We start from the raw sequence: 18,656 nt of genomic DNA, 5'->3' as shown, positions 1-18,656 counted from the left end.
GCTTATTTCTTTTTGGTATCTTTATGGCTTAATTATTTTGATTATATACGAACTCTGCTTCATTGCATCTTTCCTTTTCTAATTACACCCTCTCCCCTCCAACCACTCAATTTTTACTTGGCATTTGTCTCATCCTTGATGGAAGCCTTTAGAGTAAAGCAGCTCATTTTAACTTTTTTTGGTTTTGCCAAGCACTGAATGATGTTACTGGGTTCAGTTAAATGCATTTCAAGCATTAGGATGGGCCTCTTTCTGTTACTTAGTCTGATGGGGTTTCTAAGTAAGTCAGACCTGCCACACGTAGACCTCTGTGTGTGTGTGACATTAATTAGGGCCTTCCAAGCCCAGCAGGTCAGGGTGAGGAGGAAGGTTTGGCCCAGCTCTGATAGAACTCACAGATGGGAACCAGGCAGTTCCATCTTCTCCATCTCCAAACTTAATGGAAGGCCTGAATCTCAGTGCACTACCCGTTGTAGAGGGAGGGAAGGGCAAGGAGAGAAAATAATTCATTTTTAGCCACTTTCAGCATAACCCAGCCATCCTCCCACGGAGCTGTACCAGCTGGAGCAGGGCACGGGGCAGGGAGGTGCCCAGGGAGGGTGGGACTGAGGGCAGGAGGCTCCTTACACAAGGCTGGGAGCCAGATGGCACAAAGCTGAGAGCCAGGGGAAATCACAGGCTGACTTTATCTGCTGAGTGATAACACAGAGCTGGGAACCTGGGAAAGACTGGGAAGAGCCAGGGAGAGCCACTGCCTGTGGGGTTCATGGACAGAGGGCTGATAACACCATCACAGCCCACAGAGCAATGTGCCAGGTGGCAGCAGGGCACGGCGAGGCAGGACAGGAGCTGCTGGGCAAAAGGCAAGGAGGGAGGGCTCCCAGGGCTGCCCAGGAGTACCTGCTCGGTGGAACAAAGCATTTTCCAGGATTATTTTGCAGTCTGACAAACTGGTCTGTGGAGATTTGATATTCCAGAGATGATGTGGTGATCTGGAGAAGCAGCAGGTTTGCCAGGCAGGCTCAGTGGGATGGGCAGATGGCACACACTGGCACTTGTGTGTCAGCAAACCCCAGCTCCTTGGCAGGAGATTCTGGAGCATGAGGAGCCCAGAGGCACATTTCTCCCAGGCCAAAGGTTGCCTCATCACAGAGATATATCAACCATAAAGCTTAATATACCTCGAGAAGAGGAAAGCAGTTGGAAGTGAAATGATTTAATTATCTTAAATAATTGCTTGGATTTTTTCCACCCATTTTTTAGAAAACCAGTCTAAAAATAAGAAGAAAAAAAGCCTAGTTTTTTTAGGTCCAGAAAAAAAAAATGCTTGGGATTTTTTTCTTTTAATATCATGTTCCAAGAAGATATTATTTCCCTGTTTCTTCCATAAAGACATGATGTATTGGATGATCCGAGTTTTCCACAGCCTGTGCTTCTAGAACAAGAATGAAAATGCTGGAGCACCTGTTGCTTGGGTTTGTGATTTCTTATTAGGATTCTGTAGAGTCCCCCCACAAAAGGCTTTGAATGCTTTTGTCATAGATGTCACTCCTCCCCAGGATTTGCTCTGGTTGTCTTGGAGGCACCATATACTTCAAACTCAATTAAAACTCCTGTGGAAGTCCCTAAAGGGATTGGGAAGTCACACTCACTGATGCTTTTAACAATGGACAGTCAGGGGAGAGGGAGGGAGCTCTTCTATTTGCTTTGCAATTGCCTGTTTTGTTACCATGACATCTAATAAACCCTCATGGAGAAGGGAAATATTCAATATTTCTACAGTAAGATTTACAGCATTTGCTTAACACTGAAAGACAAGAGCATGAATTCTGCAGGATGGAAGTTGGCTTTGTTTGCTCCGGCTGTGTATTAATGGGGTTTTTTGACAGCTCAAGGTTCCACCTGGAATGCAAATATTGGGCAATGTTTGACTTCAGATGGAATGTCTGCTTTTCTGTGCAAGCGGGGAAGGGAAGGCAGACGAGGCTGGGCATGGCCCCTCCGGCCTTGAACCTCCAGCCCAGAGACAAGAGCAGAGCACTGAACAGAAACCTGGGATTCTTAATCCACGTTGTCAAAGATCCTTCATCCTTCCCAGCTGGAAGTACCGCCCAGACAGACCCGGACCCTGGAGCAAAGAACACTGAGGGACTTTCAAGGACTTTTAATGAATCTCAGTGGTACCCCAGAGCAAAAAAGGGCCAGAAATTGTTACGGTTCCCCACCTGCACAAAGTTTAATCTCACTTCACCGCAGATTATCAACCCTATACTTTCAATTTAAAAGGGTTCAGTGCCAAGTAAAGGACCAGGAGCGGTCCCGCGGAATCATTCGGAAGTGACCCGGCACGGGGGCTGGAAGGGGCGCGGCTCTGCCCGGCCCTCCCTGCCCGGAGCGGGGCGGTGCTGCCGGGGCCCGCTGCGGGCAGGCGGTCCCTCCGTCCATCCGTCTGTCCGTCTGTCTGTCTGTCTGTCCGTCGGTCGGTCCCAGCTGCCCCAGGTGCCCGGGGAGCCGCGGGCGGTGAGTGCCGAGGGAAGGGGGCGGGCAGGGGCTCGGGGGGCAGCGGGGTCCGGCTCGGAGCCTCCTCGGCTGCCGCTCGCACCCCCGGGCGCGGCTCGCAGGAGCCCGCAGGAGGAGAGGAGAATGCACATGGAAGCCGTAAGGAGGCTGGGTAGGAAGGCAGTGGGACCCCGAGGGTGAAAGTGAATGTTAAAAGCTAGCGTTAAAGCTAAATTATTGCTCGGACTTCGCTTTGGCTCTCCCGGGAGTGTAAGCGTTGGTTTGGCTTCCAAAGCGCTCAGCAAAACCCCGCAGCTGCAGGAGGTACACAGCGTGTGGAGTTCTTCTTGCAGGTTTTTAGTAATTTTATTTATTTTTATTAATTAAAACACTACAACCAAGGCAATTGCGTTGTCCGGCGCAATGCCGGTGGGTTTCCATCGGGATCGGAGCGTCTCTCCCAGCCCTGCGGATGCAGCCCGGGCCGGGGTGGGCAGTGTGGGATGCCCTGGGCTGAGCTGGCAGCTGCTGCCCGAGGAAATTCCTTTGGGCAGCTCTTCCTCAGCCCATCCCCACTGCCCAGCACAGCTCCTCAGTGCTCCACCTTTCCCTGCTATCAGAAAGGGTGGGAGAGGGGCCCGAACACAGGAATAACTTGCTGAAAGGACCTCTTGGCAAACTCTCCGTAAGAAATCCGGGTGGGAGGGAACCTGCTGGAGGGATCTGCTTCAGCCAGGGCAGGGCAGAGCAGCCAACACACTCAGCTGCCCTTGGGAGGTGACACAGCTTCCCTGGAATATCTGGCTGCCAGCAGGGAGCCGATTCCATGGGATCTTCCCCAAAAGTGCTGCTGCTCGGGAGAAGTGACATTTGGAGTAGGAGGAGATCACACAAGCGAGGTTTTATTGTCTGGCTTTGTGGGTTTTCCCTCATGAGCGGATGGCTGCTGGTTACGGTGCCAAAAATGAGGCAGCTCTGTCCCCAGATGGGTTCCTTAAACGTGGTTTTCATTATTCACATTATTTTCAGTCCTTTGTGGAAGTAAATGTTTGTGGCTTGAATGTTTTGTTGGAGGATATGAAGGATTTTGTCAAATTCCAAGGTGCAGGCAGTGTTGTTCCAGTGCTTATCTGGGTGTTATCACGGTAATATTGAATTTCCTTGTTGCTCCACAACAATAAAGACATTATTTGAAAAAGGCTGTCCAACAAGGGAAAGGTCAAAGATATAGTTGTCAAAATGCTATGATATACTTTCCTTTTATATTCTTCGTGGGGCCATTTTCTAAGGGCCCAGCTCTGGTTCGGTTTGTATGGAACTTGGATTTCTGATTCACCTGCTTCTCCTTTACAGTTCTCCAGAAATTGTTCATGTCTTTTTAGATCATGGATTTAGTTTTTAGTGCATGTAAGTTCTCCTGTCTAGCAAAGGGTGCCTGAGGGTGGGGGGTGATCACATGCAGTGACAATTTAAATGTAGAAAAATAAGGAAAACTGAGATGGGTCTTACAGAAAGAATACTTTTGATTTAGTTTCTACTCTGAAATGCTCACATCCAAAGTTTCAACTTGAAGTAGTTGTTTCAGCAGGTGAGTGAGCTTCACAATCCATTTTTCTCTTATTCTCAAGGTGACTCTGATCTGCCACGGAGGAATGAAGTCCAAGCCAGCCCTGGGCTGCAGGGAGTGCTCCCCCAAAAACAGAAGCCAGGCAGATGCTGCCACATCATGGGATCAGAGAGAAAGGCCCAGATGGACTCCAGAAATAGTCTGGAGGTCTGATGACTTTTACAGACTGCAGGACCTCCCCATATCTTTATTTTATGGCAGTCGGTTGATAACAGATACTGGAAATTTCCTCAGCTCTGTCTTGTAGTTTTTTTATCTTAAGCGGAGTTTGTGGCAAGGAGACACGCCTGAAAGGCCAAAAGGAGTGATAAAAGTGAATTCTAGGTTGTGTGTAAATAGCAGCTGTCAGAATAAAAACCACAGCAGCTCCTTTTCTAAGCTAAATGTACAGACTGTCCTTCAGTGTCCAAGGCATGAACCAAAGGGGGTTTTCTCAGGGTTGGTTTGGGGTTTTTTTTATGTTTAAGAACAAAATCCAGTTTTATTAGACAAGCCTGGGCTAACGGTTACAAAATTAATACAGGGCAGCATTTTGAGGCAGAAAAGGGTGAAATGAGTGTTGGAAATTGTGTCATTTCCTACTATCCTGACATGGCAAGGGGCAGGAACTGTGTGGTGAAAGGTCCTTTTCATGCCATGGAGAGAAAGCTGTCATGCAAGTCAGCACAAAGACCCAGTATGTGCTTGGAGTTCTGGAGCCAAAAAGGTTTTTACTTAGAACATTTCCCTACTGTCTGGACACAACTGAAACCCAGGCACCCCCTCCCATGCAGATGTTTTACAGCAGCAGTCAGCTGAGCTGTCTGGGGTTTGTCTTGGCACATTTAAGAAAATTCCCAGGTTTGAGGGAGCTGCCTGCAAGTCCTGGATGAGGGACAGAAGGAATCAGAAGGATTTTCCCTACTGAAATTTTCACTAAAATCTCAGAGAACAAACTCATTGCTACACATAAAAAGTAGTCTGGGTCGATTTTTTCCCCCTCAGCTTTCACAGCGTTGATTTGCTGAGCTTTGGGTGGGTGAGAAGCCTTTTGATTTGTAACTCTGTGCTGGTAAAATGAATAAAACTTCGTGAGCAAATACAGCTCTAAAAAGTGCTTTTGCAAAATTAGAGCTGACACAGGCTTTTGTAATAGTCACTTGGTTCTCACTGTGTATTTCGGAGGGGTTGTGAGGGCTGTAAATTGTCCCTGAGCACACTTTGTAGTCCTGTACAGGTGGGTGAGATTGGAAACCTGGAAGGGAGAAATGGGGGTCTCCTCCAAGTGTGATCACTGGATCATCTTGGGGTTACCACTTCTTGCAGTGCAGTTTCTTCATTTAAAGATCCTAATTCTTCATGTGGCTCTTCTGAGCCCATAATTGTTCTAAAGCACATTAAAGAAACTGAGTTGGAAAGGATTAGCCAAGGGAAGCTCATCGTTACCAGGTGTCTGCCCTAGCATGTAACAGAGCACAAGCTCTGTGGTTGTGATAGGTCATGATTCAGGAGGAATTTCCCCATGGAAAGGGTGCTCAGGCCTTGGCAGGGGCTGCCCAGGGAGGTTTGGAGTGCCCATCCCTGGAGGTGTCCAAGGAAGGGCTGGAGGTGGCACTCAGAGCTCCGGGCTGGGGACAAGGTGGGGATGGGGCACAGCTTGGACCCTATGGTCCTGAAGGGCTTTTCCAGCCTCAGGGATCCTGGGATATTACAGCAGGGAGGGATACAGCCCCTGTCACACAGAAAACCCATCCCTGCTGATCCGTCAGGCTGTCCGTGGTTTGGGGTCTGCATTTGAAACCCTCTTTTCAGTACCAGTTCAGTTCAGGCTGGCAAAGAGTGGCTGGGTTTGGTTATTTGGGAGGGTGCAGGAGCTCACCCACCAAAGAGACGCTCCCTGTCTAGGTCTGGGGTGAATGGAAACACCTTTGGGAGTCCCAGCATGGAGCAGGAGATAAAATAGAAACTCCTCACCTGGTTTTTTCTGTCAGCATCTGCTGGGTGTTGATAGGTCTGCAGCTCCAGGGACAAGACACCACGGTATGAGGTGGGACAGTTGGATTCATTGGGTGGAATTACTTTCTGATTGGTTATAGAAGTCTCTGAAGAAGCCATTCTGAATATTAAGTTCTGTAGTTGCTTCAACTCTTGTGGGTTCCTTCAGCTCAGGCTGTCCTAAGACAGTAGGTACCACACAAAGTCACTTCTCTCACTTCTCTCTCCCGTGTTTTTGGGAGACTCTAACTGAAGGGGTGGTAGCAGTGAGTGTTTTAATTAGGAAATACTTCTTTACCAATAGGGTTGTCCAGCCCTGGCACAGCTGCCCAGGGAAGTGCTGAAGTCCCATCCCTGGAGGGATTTAAAACTTGGAGATGTGGCACTTGGGGACATGGTGGCCTTGGCACTGCTGGGAACGGTTGGACTCAATGACCTCAGAGGGATTTTCCAACCTGAATGACTCCACAGCTCTGTGATGTTGTAGCTGCTTGTGAAATGGTGATTAAGTGAACACATTCTGAGGCAAACTCAAGTGGCATCCTCAGCACCGCCAGTTCCAGTAGCAATTTATTAATTGGTACAGTTAATTCAGATCAATTGGACAATTAATTGGGCAATTAATTCAGTGGTGAGCATTCCATGGGCAGAAGTCTGGCTGATGTTTGCACTGCATGGAAAAGACGTGAGCAGCACATAAAATCCATGTTGTCACTGGCACTCTGGGACTGCAGAGCCAGAAAGGGAAGCCTGGCAGTGACACTTCTCAGGGTTCTCTTGCTGGGTCTCACCCCAGACCAGTGAGTTTCTGGCTGAAACAGCCTCACTGTGCTGGTAGTAGCAGCTGTTGGGGCTGAAGGAGTTTTCTGGAGGATTCTGGATGTTTTCTGAAAGTGGAAGTGCTGGCAGTCACTTGGTATGCTCAAGTTCCATTAGGGTTTGTCTCATCAAGACTTTGCTCCTTCCCAGTCAGGCAATATGTTCCCAGTGTTAAATTACTGGTATAATCACCCTGCTTTACTGTCTGTGGGCAGCTTGGACTAGAGCACAGGTTCCAGCAGAAGTGTCCCACCTACCTTTCCTTATGCCCATCAGTGTGTTTTCCACTTGCATACATTGTTTTGATCAGGCGCAATTTCCTTGTAAAACCAGCTTTTCAAAGTGTGAGATGCATTTTTTTGCAGTGTGTCATTGGCTGTAAAAAAGCCACTTCGTAGGTAACAAACCTTTGCGGTATTTGGCAGGTGCAATCACGGCATTAGAAAAAGAATAAGCCACAAGAGATGTAAACTGAGCTGCACTTGCCTGGAAATGTCCCACTGGAATGGCTGCTGCTCTGCAATAAACCCTCTGTCTGGCTTTGCAAGGTGGAACAGGCTGCAGGCAGAGATTTTCTCAGGGAAGCCTCCCAGGAAGGCAGTGCTGCTGCGTTCCTTTCCACTTGCCAACGCTGCCAGCAGCAGGTGTATGCCACAGGGCGTCAGCTTCCCTCCTGGGAAAGGTCATTCCTTGCTTGACAGGGATACAGAGGGGAGGCTCGTTCCCAGTTTGCCTGGAAATTGCTTCATCTCTGCTGAACTGAGACTTTCAGCCCTTGCTTTTCATAAATGCTGTGTTCAAGTCTCACACTGTACATTCATTTTTGGTTTAATGGTATTTCTTTGTGTTTTTAGTGAGTCCTTGTGATGGCGGTAATGACAGAGACCAGCAACATCCACGCAGTGACAGGAGGGCCAGAAGGAGATGATGCCAAGTGTGGTTTCCGTCACAGGATGTTCCTGGAACCCCAAGAGGAGAAGAAGAGCATGAAGGCTCTGCTGCTTAAGCAAGCAAAGAAAACTTGCAGCTGCACCCCAGCCAAAATTAAAGATTGTGTTTTGGGGTTTTTCCCCATCTTACAGTGGCTCCCTAAATACAAACTCGGGGAGTATCTCCTGGGGGATATAATGTCTGGTGTGATCGTGGGGGTCCTGCTGGTCCCACAGTCCATTGCCTACTCTCTCTTGGCTGGGCTGGAGCCCATTTATGGCCTTTACACGTCCTTTTTCGCCTGCATCATTTACTGCATCTTTGGCACCTCCCGCCACATCTCCGTTGGCATCTTCGGGGTGGTTTGCCTGATGGTGGGGCAGGTGGTGGATCGGGAAGTGGAGAGAGCTGGCTATGACCTGGAGCCAGCTGTGCTCAGTGCCCTGCCAGGCCCGGGAGGGGATGGGAACAGCACCGGCAACGGGACGGCACCGCGGCCGCTCTGTGACAAAAGCTGCTACGCCATGGCCGTGGCTGCCACCATGACCTTCATCTCTGGAGTTTACCAGGTGAGGGGGGATGGACAGACAGCTGTGGTGTGCAAATAGTTGTAATTCTTCTGGGGGGGACTGTCCCCATCCTGCTGGGCTTGCACGTGTCCTCAATCTGCACCTCAGGGCACTGTGGGGCAGGAAACTCCTCTGGGTGCTCTCCCTATTTTTTAACAGCTTTTCCTGCCTGCGTTGCTTCTCTCTTGGGGACTGTAAGGACCTGCACATCCACCTCCAGCTCTCGAGGTCTGCTCACCACCTTCCTCACTGTGGTCTGAAGCTCTGTTTATTTTTTTTGCACTAGACCCCATTTCATTGGGCCAAAATGCTGCGCCTCAGCTCCTAATTCCAGTCTTTAATCATTTGCCTTTAACAAAGAAAAATTTAGACGGTAAAAGTATCCCCAGTTTCTTTTTATTCGTAACTGTAATTTTAAAATTTGCTGTTGGCCCATTTCAAGCCAAAACAATGCCATTGTATGGAAAGGATACTACTGAGAGGATAAAATACATTTTATATATCTCTGCATATTCTCTAGAAGTCACTGCCTGCCTAAATTAAAGCAGGTATCCATGTTTTAGAGTGTCATGCATTAACCAGAGTGGGATGATTTTTAGCAGTACTGCAGAGCTGTGGTATTTGAGTTTGTGAGTTCACATTCATTTGTTCTCATCTGTCCAGGGTGACAACCCTGGACAAAATTTATAGGAGGGGAAAAAAAACATATTTGTGATACTTTAAAACACGGGTTTCAGACACAAGCTGGAACTTTTTGTACTGCAAGATCACGTTGAGTTATTTCCGAAATATTCTGGGCCTCCCAAGGTACCCTGGGTTTTGAGTTTCATCGCTGTGGGATGGATGCAGTTTTGGAGTTGTGAATTGCACTTCATATTCCTTGCGAGTACAAATACTTAGTTAAGTTTCTTTGTCTGAAGAAATCAATTTATCTTCAGTCCCTCTGAATATTAGGCATATTCTTTACAGGCCAACACCCTCAAACTTATTTTTTTCAATCAGAATCACGTGTTCTTTGTATCACAAACTTTACCATAAAATCCTAAAAAGCAAATCTTCTCACACCAGTTAATACAGCCTAACGAGGTAAGCTAATTCTTATTAATGTTTTACACTTAGAACAACCTTGAATTAATTACCAAGGCTGTGAGGGAGCCTTTTGTAGAGCTCTGGGCTGATTTCGGCCAGTCCAGGTCCTAAACCTTCCCTCTCTTCAGTAATACTTTGAGATTCTCATGGAGTTCCCAGTTCTCTCTGTTTCTATGATCTGCAGCCCAGGAGTTTGCAGCTCACAGACTGAGTCAGAGGCTCCAAACTCTGCCGTGCAGAGGACAGTTGGTACACCCAAGCTGTGGGTTTACTGCAGGTTCTGAACTCCAGTGTAAGGCAGACAAAGGCCACCAGAAACGTTTTAGATGCCTGCAAAGTTCACAGAGTTTATAGGAACTGAGAGAGAAATGGCAAAAGCAGACAGTATTTCAAACGTGGGTTTTGGGGTTTTTTCCCCCCCGGTTTTCTTCTTTTCTTTTTTCCTCACCAGGGTAATTAGCAGAGCAAACAATAAACATTTGTTCAGGGGATTAAGACCCCCAAAAAGCCTGATTTGAATACTGGAGACTTTTCTCCATGCTCAGACCATGCCTTGTCCTCCAGGGCCATGCACAGTGTTGGGGTTTTTATCCCAGCTGACAAAACCCGTGGGATTTGTGTCCTGACGTGCTGTGTGTGGTTGATTCCTTCCAGGTGGCCATGGGTTTATTCCAAGTGGGCTTTGTCTCCGTGTACCTCTCGGATTCGCTGCTCAGTGGATTTGTCACAGGGGCCTCTTTCACTGTCCTGACCTCACAAGTCAAGTACCTGCTGGGCCTGGACATTCCTCGGAGCGGGGGTGTCGGCTCCTTCATCACCACCTGGATAAACATCTTCAGAAACATCCACAGGACCAACATCTGTGACCTCATCACCAGCTCCTTGTGCTTCCTGGTGCTCATCCCAACCAAAGAGCTCAACGAGCGCTTCAAATCCAAGCTCAAGGCTCCAATTCCAGTGGAACTCTTCGTTGTTGTGGCAGCCACTCTGGCGTCTCACTTTGGGAAGCTGGGGGAGACTTACGGCTCCAGCGTTTCCGGGCACATCCCAACGGGGTTTCTGCCGCCGCGCCCTCCAGACTGGGCCCTGATTCCCAACGTGGCGTTGGATGCCATCCCCATTGCCATTATTGGCTTTGCCATCACCGTGTCCCTGTCAGAGATGTTTGCCAAGAAGCACGGATACTCCGTGAGGGCCAACCAGGAGATGTACGCCATTGGCTTCTGCAACATCATCCCCTCCTTCTTCCACTGCTTCACAACCAGCGCAGCTCTTGCCAAGACCCTGGTCAAGGAGTCCACGGGCTGTAGGACCCAAGTGTCCGGCATTGTGACCAGTTTGGTGATCCTCTTAGTCCTCCTTGTGATCGCACCTTTGTTCTACTCCCTGCAGAAATGCGTCCTCGCCGTCATAACCATCATCAACCTCCGCGGAGCCCTGCGGAAGTTCAGGGACCTGCCCAAAATGTGGCACCTGAGCAGGGTGGACACGGTGATCTGGGGGGTCACCATGGCAGCCACGGCGCTCATCAGCACCGAGATCGGGCTCCTGGTGGGGGTTTGCTTCTCCATGCTCTGCGTGATCTTCCGCACCCAGCGGCCGGAGGCGCCGCTGCTGGGCTGGGTGGCTGAGTCAGAGACCTACGAGTCCCTCTCTGCCTACAAGAACCTGCAAACCAAGCCCGGGGTCGTGGTGTTTCGCTTTGAAGCCCCCCTCTACTACATCAACAAGGAGTGCTTCAAATCCACCCTCTACAAGCAAACTGGGGTCAACCCCGTGGGGGTGAAGGCAGCCGAGAAGAAAGCAGCGAAAAGAATGCTCAGGGAGAAGGAGGCGGGGTCTGGGGACAACCAGAGCAGCGTCCCCGTGGATTTTGGGTTGGGACCTGTGGGGTTTCACACCATAGTGATCGACTGCTGTGCAGTGCAGTTCCTGGACACGGCCGGGATCCGCATGCTCAAGGAGGTCTGCAAGGACTACGAGGACATCGGTGTCCAAGTGCTGCTGGCCCAGTGCAACCCTTCCGTCAGGAGCTCCCTGCTCCGAGGGGAGTTCTTCAAGGAGGGGGAGGACCACCTGCTCTTCCACAGCGTGCACCAGGCCGTGGACTTTGCCCTGGGCACGCAGGGGCACGGTGCTTCTAAGAACTAACTTGGGAAGATAGGAGCTGGAAAAAATGCTGGGAAAATGTGTGTGTGTGTCTGTGCAATCTGCGTGCTCAGTGGTACCTGTGTGCTCAGACTGCAGGGCAGGCTGGTGTCAGCACACTGGTACTGGCCATTCTCTCTGGATTTTCCTGCCAGGTGTAGTGATTCCATAGGAGGTACTGAATGAAGGCAGTTCTCAATCTGATTGTGGCCAATCTGTGGATCTGAGTTTTCACAGGGTCGTTCATCTCATGTCTCCTCTCTGGAACTTTCTGTGTCTCAGTTCTGCTCTTAAGTTGTGATCAGGTCTTTTTTGCAACCCTGTCCTGGTGGATGGGGTGGGATTTTGGAGTATTCTGGACATCCTGTCTGGCTGAAGAATGAGGCAACTCATTTCTCACCCCTCATTCTGGTGTTGCCTTTCCATCACCACACCCTTGTGTTTGCCAAGGAATGGCTGCCAGGGACTGTTTGCTCTGGTCTTTACTGGGCAGTGTTTGGTTTTGCAACCTCCCTGAACCTGAGACAGGTAGAGAAATCAAATCTAAACATGCAGGAAGATACCTTAATGAGTATCTTCTAACCAAGCACCTCTCACCTCCAGAGGTTTTGGCACTGCCTCTTAATTCAGCCAGGCCACAAGGGCATGGTCATCTCATTCCTCCTCAGGCCTTTACCGCCCTGTGCCCGTGGAAATGTTGCCTCTCCAGCTTGATTTTAATGATTTCTTTTTTTTCCAGAGATGACTCTCTAGCAGTCTGATTCATGCTTATGGGCAGTCCGTTGTTTTCCTGATATTTAGGAGCTCTTTAGAATTGTGAACATTAGATATGGAAAATATCTAGTTCTTTAATTTTAACCAAAAAAAGTCCCTTCTAGGCAGTTTCTTATGCCAGGCAGATGGAATCACAGGCACCAAAGTGAAAAGGGACAAACAGATTATCCAACATCTGCCCAGATATGTCCATGTCACACAGACTTTGTGCATGAATGCAGGATTTATTGGCTATAAACCCTTTGCTCTGTCCTGGACTTTATACAATGGGAGTGCACAGACCAATTGGAAAAGGAGGCAGGAAAATTCTTTGCCGAACTTTATTTCACCAGGTCAGTGTAAATAGAACTTTTTACTTCGATTTTAAATTATGTGGAAGTGAAGAGTGCCTGTTCTTCATGCTGAAATAGAAGGGTAGGAAGAGGTTCTCTTTCCTCACAGCAGTAGAATACAATTGTGAAGGCAGAACTGAGATGAACAGGTTTTCCTGAGTACCAGCTATACATAGCACACATCCCTGGAAGAGCGTGCTTTCCTCCCAGAGGAGTTTACAGTCTGAATCTCGCAGGTGCTTCACAGCTTTTAAAAGGGAAAGGTGCTGTGTACAGACAATATTCTCATCCTTAATAATTGAAAAATAGTGAGTCGGGAGTCAAAAAAGGCATACAATTCAATAGGAATCGTGACGTTTAGTAAATAGATATTTTGAGGTATCTCAAAATTTTCTAGCATATTTCTAAGATATGTTTTGTTTGGGTGTTTTTTCTGAGCAAGGGCCAGTAACTATTCTCTTCTTTCTGTGAAAGCTGAGTGTCATGGATCACTTCATTCTGGGAGCCTCAAAGAAGGACGAGGCAGCAGGAGGATGAGTCCTTTCTGTGCTGACTGAACTTTCACTACATTTTTAGGACGCCAGAGCAGCATAGAAGTACTGGGGGAGGTGAGGGGTGGCTGTAGCACATCTTGGAAAGGAGAACCTCCCTGAGATCCGCCCATTCCGTGTCCTAGAACTGGCACTGGTGAGGAAAGGAGCCTCTGTGTGTCACAGAGAAAAGTCTGTCATACTCAAACCCCACAAATACTGTTCTGTCTCAGCCTTGAGGCTTGTTTATGCCAGGGGATGAATCCCAAATTCTGCTGAATTTCTCCTTTGCTGCCCTTACCTCCTGCAGGAACGTTTTTATTCTGGGCTGAGGATCCTCTGTGCAGTCCGGGGAGTGGAAAGCACTGAACTGGCATTGCCAGGGAGGACTGGGCTGAGCTGTATAAAAGCAGTGAGCGGGGGCAGTGCCCGTGTGGGGAGGGCAGGGTGGAAGTTCTGCTTTAATTTTTAACCAAACCTGTTTTGTGTGGAGTTCCCACTCGGAGCCCTTGGGTGGAAGGTTTGTCCCCACGGGGATGGCAGTGCCATGGCCTGGGGGAGTCCCTGTGCAGCACACTTTGTTCACAGCATCAGAAAGAATCTCTGGAACTTTGAACAGAAGCCTCGATGGAGTTTTTGAAACGCTGGTTTTTAACTCCTGTTTTGCCAGAGGGCAGAGCAGTGCGAGGAGCACTGAAAGTGCTGATGAAAACCAACAGCACGTGGTTGTTGCAAATGTTGTTTTTGTTATCGAAAATGTTCCTGCCTTCCTGCAGCGACTTGTTCTCACTCCTTCGCCCCTGAGGCATGGGCAGGACACAGGGAGAGGAGGAAAGAGCAGCTGGCCAGGAGACTTCAGGGCAGGTCAGCCACCAGTGGGACCAAAGTCGAATAAAAACTGCTCCGGGTGATTCTTTCCTCTTTCCCTCTCTCCCATATTCTTTCCGTGCTGCCCGGGTGGACATTTTTTTTTTCAGCTGTGACCATGCACAGGTTTGTGTACCCAAATTCTAAACCTTTGTTTATTAAAAGATGGCTTTGCAGATCCATTCCTGCCTGTGCCAGGAATGAAGGGAGGAGTAGCAATGGTAACCACAAGGAGGATACTCTTCCCACAGCTAGCGGGATGTTTATTTGTGGCTCCTGGGGGTTTAATTAGATAAAAGCACAATAAAACAGCCATAAAATGATTTTTCAGGTAATTAAATTAGATTATAGCTAAAAGATGTAGTGCAGTGATTTATGTTTACCTGGAGCACGTTGCATTCGGCCTCAGCGCTGTTTGTGCAGCCTCCAAATTCCATTTCAGGCAAAACACAAGAAACTGTTAAAATGCAACAGCAAAAGCAGCCAGGCAACCAAAAGAAATACTTTCAATGTTCTTTTTTAAAGTAACATCCAGGGGTCACAGCATTAATAAGTCTGTATTAATGCACTGCCCTGGTTAAAAGGGAACTGAAATAAATGCCAGTTGCCAGAGTTCAGTGCAATAGGGAGTTCTTGGGAATTAACTGGAGATTAGAGCTTGTTATGGCTGGAATTTCTTAAAGCAGAGGGTTCCAGCCCTTTCCCTTCTAGAACTGGAACCATTTTTTAGCAGTGACATGAATCTGATTTGAGCCCACTGGCAAGAGGCACGTTTTGCTTGAATTTCTTTATGGACCCCTTAAAGCACTCCAGTTTTATCTTTAGGGATTGGAGATCACTGCTTGGAAGCTTTTGCTCCAAAGGATTTGTTTTCTAAAGGCATTCCATATATTTATATACATTACATTGCTGTGTAATGGATGCAGCAGCTGAATAAATCCATTTATGCTTTTGTGATATTCTTGTACTGTCCTGCAAAGGGCTCTCCTGCCTTCTGCTGTTTTAAATGAGCAGTGGAAAGCACGTGCCAGGTTTTTTAAGGGGAAGTCTGCCATACTCACTGCTCTCTGTGCCTTCCCTCATCCCCTGAATTTGTAAACTATGGGAAGAGGGGCCCTCAGAACAACTGGGTTTGGGTTATTCATCTGTCTTCCTTCAGCACCCCAGGCCAGACTGGAAGATGGTGTAAATCAGTTCATCTCTATTCCCAAACGTCCCAACCAGCAAATATCAGACTAAATGAAGAACTAAGAGATCATTAGCACGTTCATTAATGACAGCAGCAGAGCGTTATGGAAATGAACACACTCAGTCTCAGCTGGGATGAAAATCTTGAGCGCTCTCCTGCTGAATGCCAGGCTCTGTTTTTTTCCTCGTGTGTTGCTGCTGTGGCTGAGCAGTGGCAGCTCCTCCTGACGTGGCAGCTGCCCTGATAAATGTTTCACTTGTCTGAGTGCTTTGACATGGAAACCACTTTCAGTCCACTTCCCAGAACAGGGACAGGGGGCAGTGGGCACGCGGTGCTTATTTGGGGTTTGTACTGACATTGCCAACCTGTGATTTAGTGATGCTGATTTCCTTTAAGCCATTGCAGCTCCACCTGTTCCCAGTTCACTGCAGGGCCAACCTCTGCCTTCCTGATGCTTCTTTTTTGTGTTTTGCTGCAAGGCACGGAATAGGGACTGTAAACAGAAGGATTTGTGTGTGTTGGTGTTCCAGGTGATCTGCTGCTCCGTTTCCACCGTGCTTTGATAAGGCCAAAGCTCCTGGGCAGTAAAGCGAGTGTTAAACAACCCAAACTCCCCCCAGTCCTCTGGGAGAACAAGGGCTGGGGGCTCTGCTGGGTGAGGGGGCCCCCCAGGAGCCTCAGCCAGGTTTGGGGCTGGCAGAGGGTTCAGAGGGTTTGTGGAGGAGTTGGTGCTGCCCAGGAGCCGCAGATGAACCTGGAGGTGTTTTTGTTAAGGGGTTACTGTGACTTTAGGGTGTCGTGCCTTTGTCCACAGTGAGTGTGGCACAAGCCACTGTGCTGAGCTCTGTGTGCCGGGGATTTCTGGGGTTGTGGTTGTTTGTTTTTGTCTAATTTTAATCTCAGTCCACACCTGGCTGTCCCAGCCAGGCCAGCAGAGCTGCAGCCATGGAGGGTGCTCCCTCCTGGGAGAAATCACAGCCACCCTTTTGTCTCTGCTCACTTCTGCTGCTGCTGCCTTCCTTTTGCCATGAGGTTAAAACCTGCTGCTGGTGGGGCTGAAGAGCAGAGGTGGGAATTGCAGGCAGGAAAACATCCTGGCTTTAAGCCAGTCCATGCCCAGAGCCTTCCTTGTGCTGAGGTTGGTGAACTCAGCCTGTGCTCAGTCCTAGGTGAAACTCTTCAGGCAAAAATCTGTTTCAGGGCATTATCTTCTGCTGGGGGTTGGGTTTTTTCCACCTGCTTTGGAAAAGTGATTCAATGCTTGAGGTAATTCACATTTTTTAAGTGGTTTTTTTTTTTTTAAGTACCATGGCTAAGCTGCTGAAGCTGGGATGCAAATACTCCTGTGCTGCTCTTGCCCTGCAGGGGCTTTGTATCTGCGTGACTGAGTTTGTCCTGCTGGGTGTAGGATGATGTTGTGGGACTCCAGTAGGGATGTAACTCCAGTATTGGTGTGTTTCTCCACACTAGAAGGGTTTGCACTTCCCTGCTGGCACAGACAAGAGGAGTCCTGTCTTCAGTGCAGGCTTTGCACTGGGAATGACCTCGTTAAGTCCCAAGAATTAATTACACTGGGTCATCATCTTCATAAGCCTTTGTAGGATCGACTGCTCGTGTGAAAATCAACCTGATCTTTACAATTTCAGACAAATTCTATCTGAAGTGGAAATAATTCTGAGCCTTGCTTTTTCCTTTGTGATCATTGCAGTGCTAAAAGCAAGGCCTCTGGTTGGGTAAAATGGCAAATATTTAATATATATATATATATTTAGTTCATAGCATAATTGCACCTGTCTATTTTATTTTCTAGAGGTTCTGTCAGCTAAGGCATAATGGTATTCTTTGATGTGCAAATTAATAAAATATTTCAGCATTGGACAGAGAATCAAATTTCCATTGAGGTGAAATCCCTGCTAAAATATTTGAATTCCAGCTCTGAAAGCACTTAGTCCAGATCCCAAAGGGTTTAAAGACTCCACACGGAGGTAGGAAGCATTTTGTTGAACTTGGGTCCAATTTTTTATGTCTGATTTTTTACTTAAAGAAGTCAGTTTTATGTATATTTGAAGTGCAGCTGAGACATGGTTAAGGAGAGGTGAAATCTTATTTTTTCTGACAAGCACATGATGCTTTGAGTCTTTAGTCTCATGTTCCTGACCGTCTCTAGTGCCTTGGTACGTTCTGGGGGATGATTTTTTGAATAATTTAAAATTCAGAATAATTTTAGATGGTTGCAAATAATCCTCTGCAGAACAAACAAAATGGCAAACTGTGCCTGGAGTTTGTTGGAGAATCAGTTGAACCAAACAGGACCTCAAGACTGGAACAGGTCCCATTGGTCAGCAGATCTGACCCGTTTACAAAATAATTTATGTGTTATTGGAGCACAGTGTGGGGGAATTGTGTAACGGGTAGAAAAAAAATCACTTGATTTTTTTTGCTGTGACTTGTCTGTGCAGTAAAAATAAATAAAAATAAGGTGTAAACCCCCGCAGGTGGGTGGTGGAGCACGGGGTGCTGGGGGAGCTGTGTCACTCCGTGCTGGCAGGGACTGTCCCCGTGCCCAGCGTGGGGACAGAGGTGCTGCCACCACCCCCTCCCTCAGTGCCGGGCTCACCCACCGAATGTTTGCAGGGAAAACTGGATTTTGTCACGAGCTGTCTCATGTCCTGCTGCCAGCCCTGTGTCCATCCTCTGCGTGGTGGTGGCTCTCCCTTGCCCTGTCCTGTCTGAGCTGGCTCCATTGTTATTTTTAACTGTTCCTGTGCCTTTTTGTCACGTTTTTAGCGTGGGAGCTTTCTGTCAAATCTGGTAAAATCATTGGGGTTTCTTCAGTACAATTAAAAGATGAGATTTATGGGGTTTTTTGTTGTCGAACGAGTGCTTGATCATGAAATCCCAGGATGGGGGAGGTTGGGAGGGACCACAGTGAGTCACTGGTACCACTCCCTACTCCAGCAGGGCCATCCCAGAGCATAGGGCACAGGATGTGTCCAGAGGGCTCTGGAATATCCCCAGGGAGGAGACTCCACCAGGACACTCTGCTGGCTCAGAGACAGCTCCTTGTCCCCCAGGATCCCCACATCCTTCTCCACAGAGCTGCTCCAGCAGGTTCCCCCAGCCTGTGCTGCTACATGGGGTTGTTCCTCCCCAGGTGCAGGACCCTGCATCTGCCCTGGGTGAGTTCCAGGCAGTTCTCTGCCCATCTCTCCACCCTGTCCAGGCCCTCGGGGAGGGCAGCACAGCCCTTTGGGGTGTGCCTGCTCCTGCCAGCTCTGTGTCAGCAGGGAACCCCTCATCCAGCCATTG

The 18,656-nt window shown here is 48.4% G+C and overlaps 1 protein-coding gene across 1 annotated transcript; it reads left to right on the top strand.

The window, feature by feature from the left end:
- The first annotated feature begins 4 nt into the window (after positions 1-4).
- On the top strand, positions 5-18,211 carry SLC26A2 (solute carrier family 26 member 2). The gene is made up of 3 exons (XM_032124506.1): positions 5-2,520; positions 7,774-8,418; positions 10,162-18,211. Exons 2-3 carry the CDS (start codon positions 7,786-7,788, stop codon positions 11,656-11,658), a joined length of 2,130 nt encoding a protein of 709 aa, XP_031980397.1. The 5' UTR covers positions 5-2,520; positions 7,774-7,785; the 3' UTR covers positions 11,659-18,211.
- The last annotated feature ends 445 nt before the right edge of the window (positions 18,212-18,656 follow it).

Source organism: Corvus moneduloides, chromosome 15 (genome assembly GCF_009650955.1).
Source record: "Corvus moneduloides isolate bCorMon1 chromosome 15, bCorMon1.pri, whole genome shotgun sequence".
NCBI lineage: Eukaryota > Metazoa > Chordata > Aves > Passeriformes > Corvidae > Corvus > Corvus moneduloides.
Note: the sequence above shows the minus strand (reverse complement) of the source record. Positions and strands in the feature narration are given on the sequence as shown.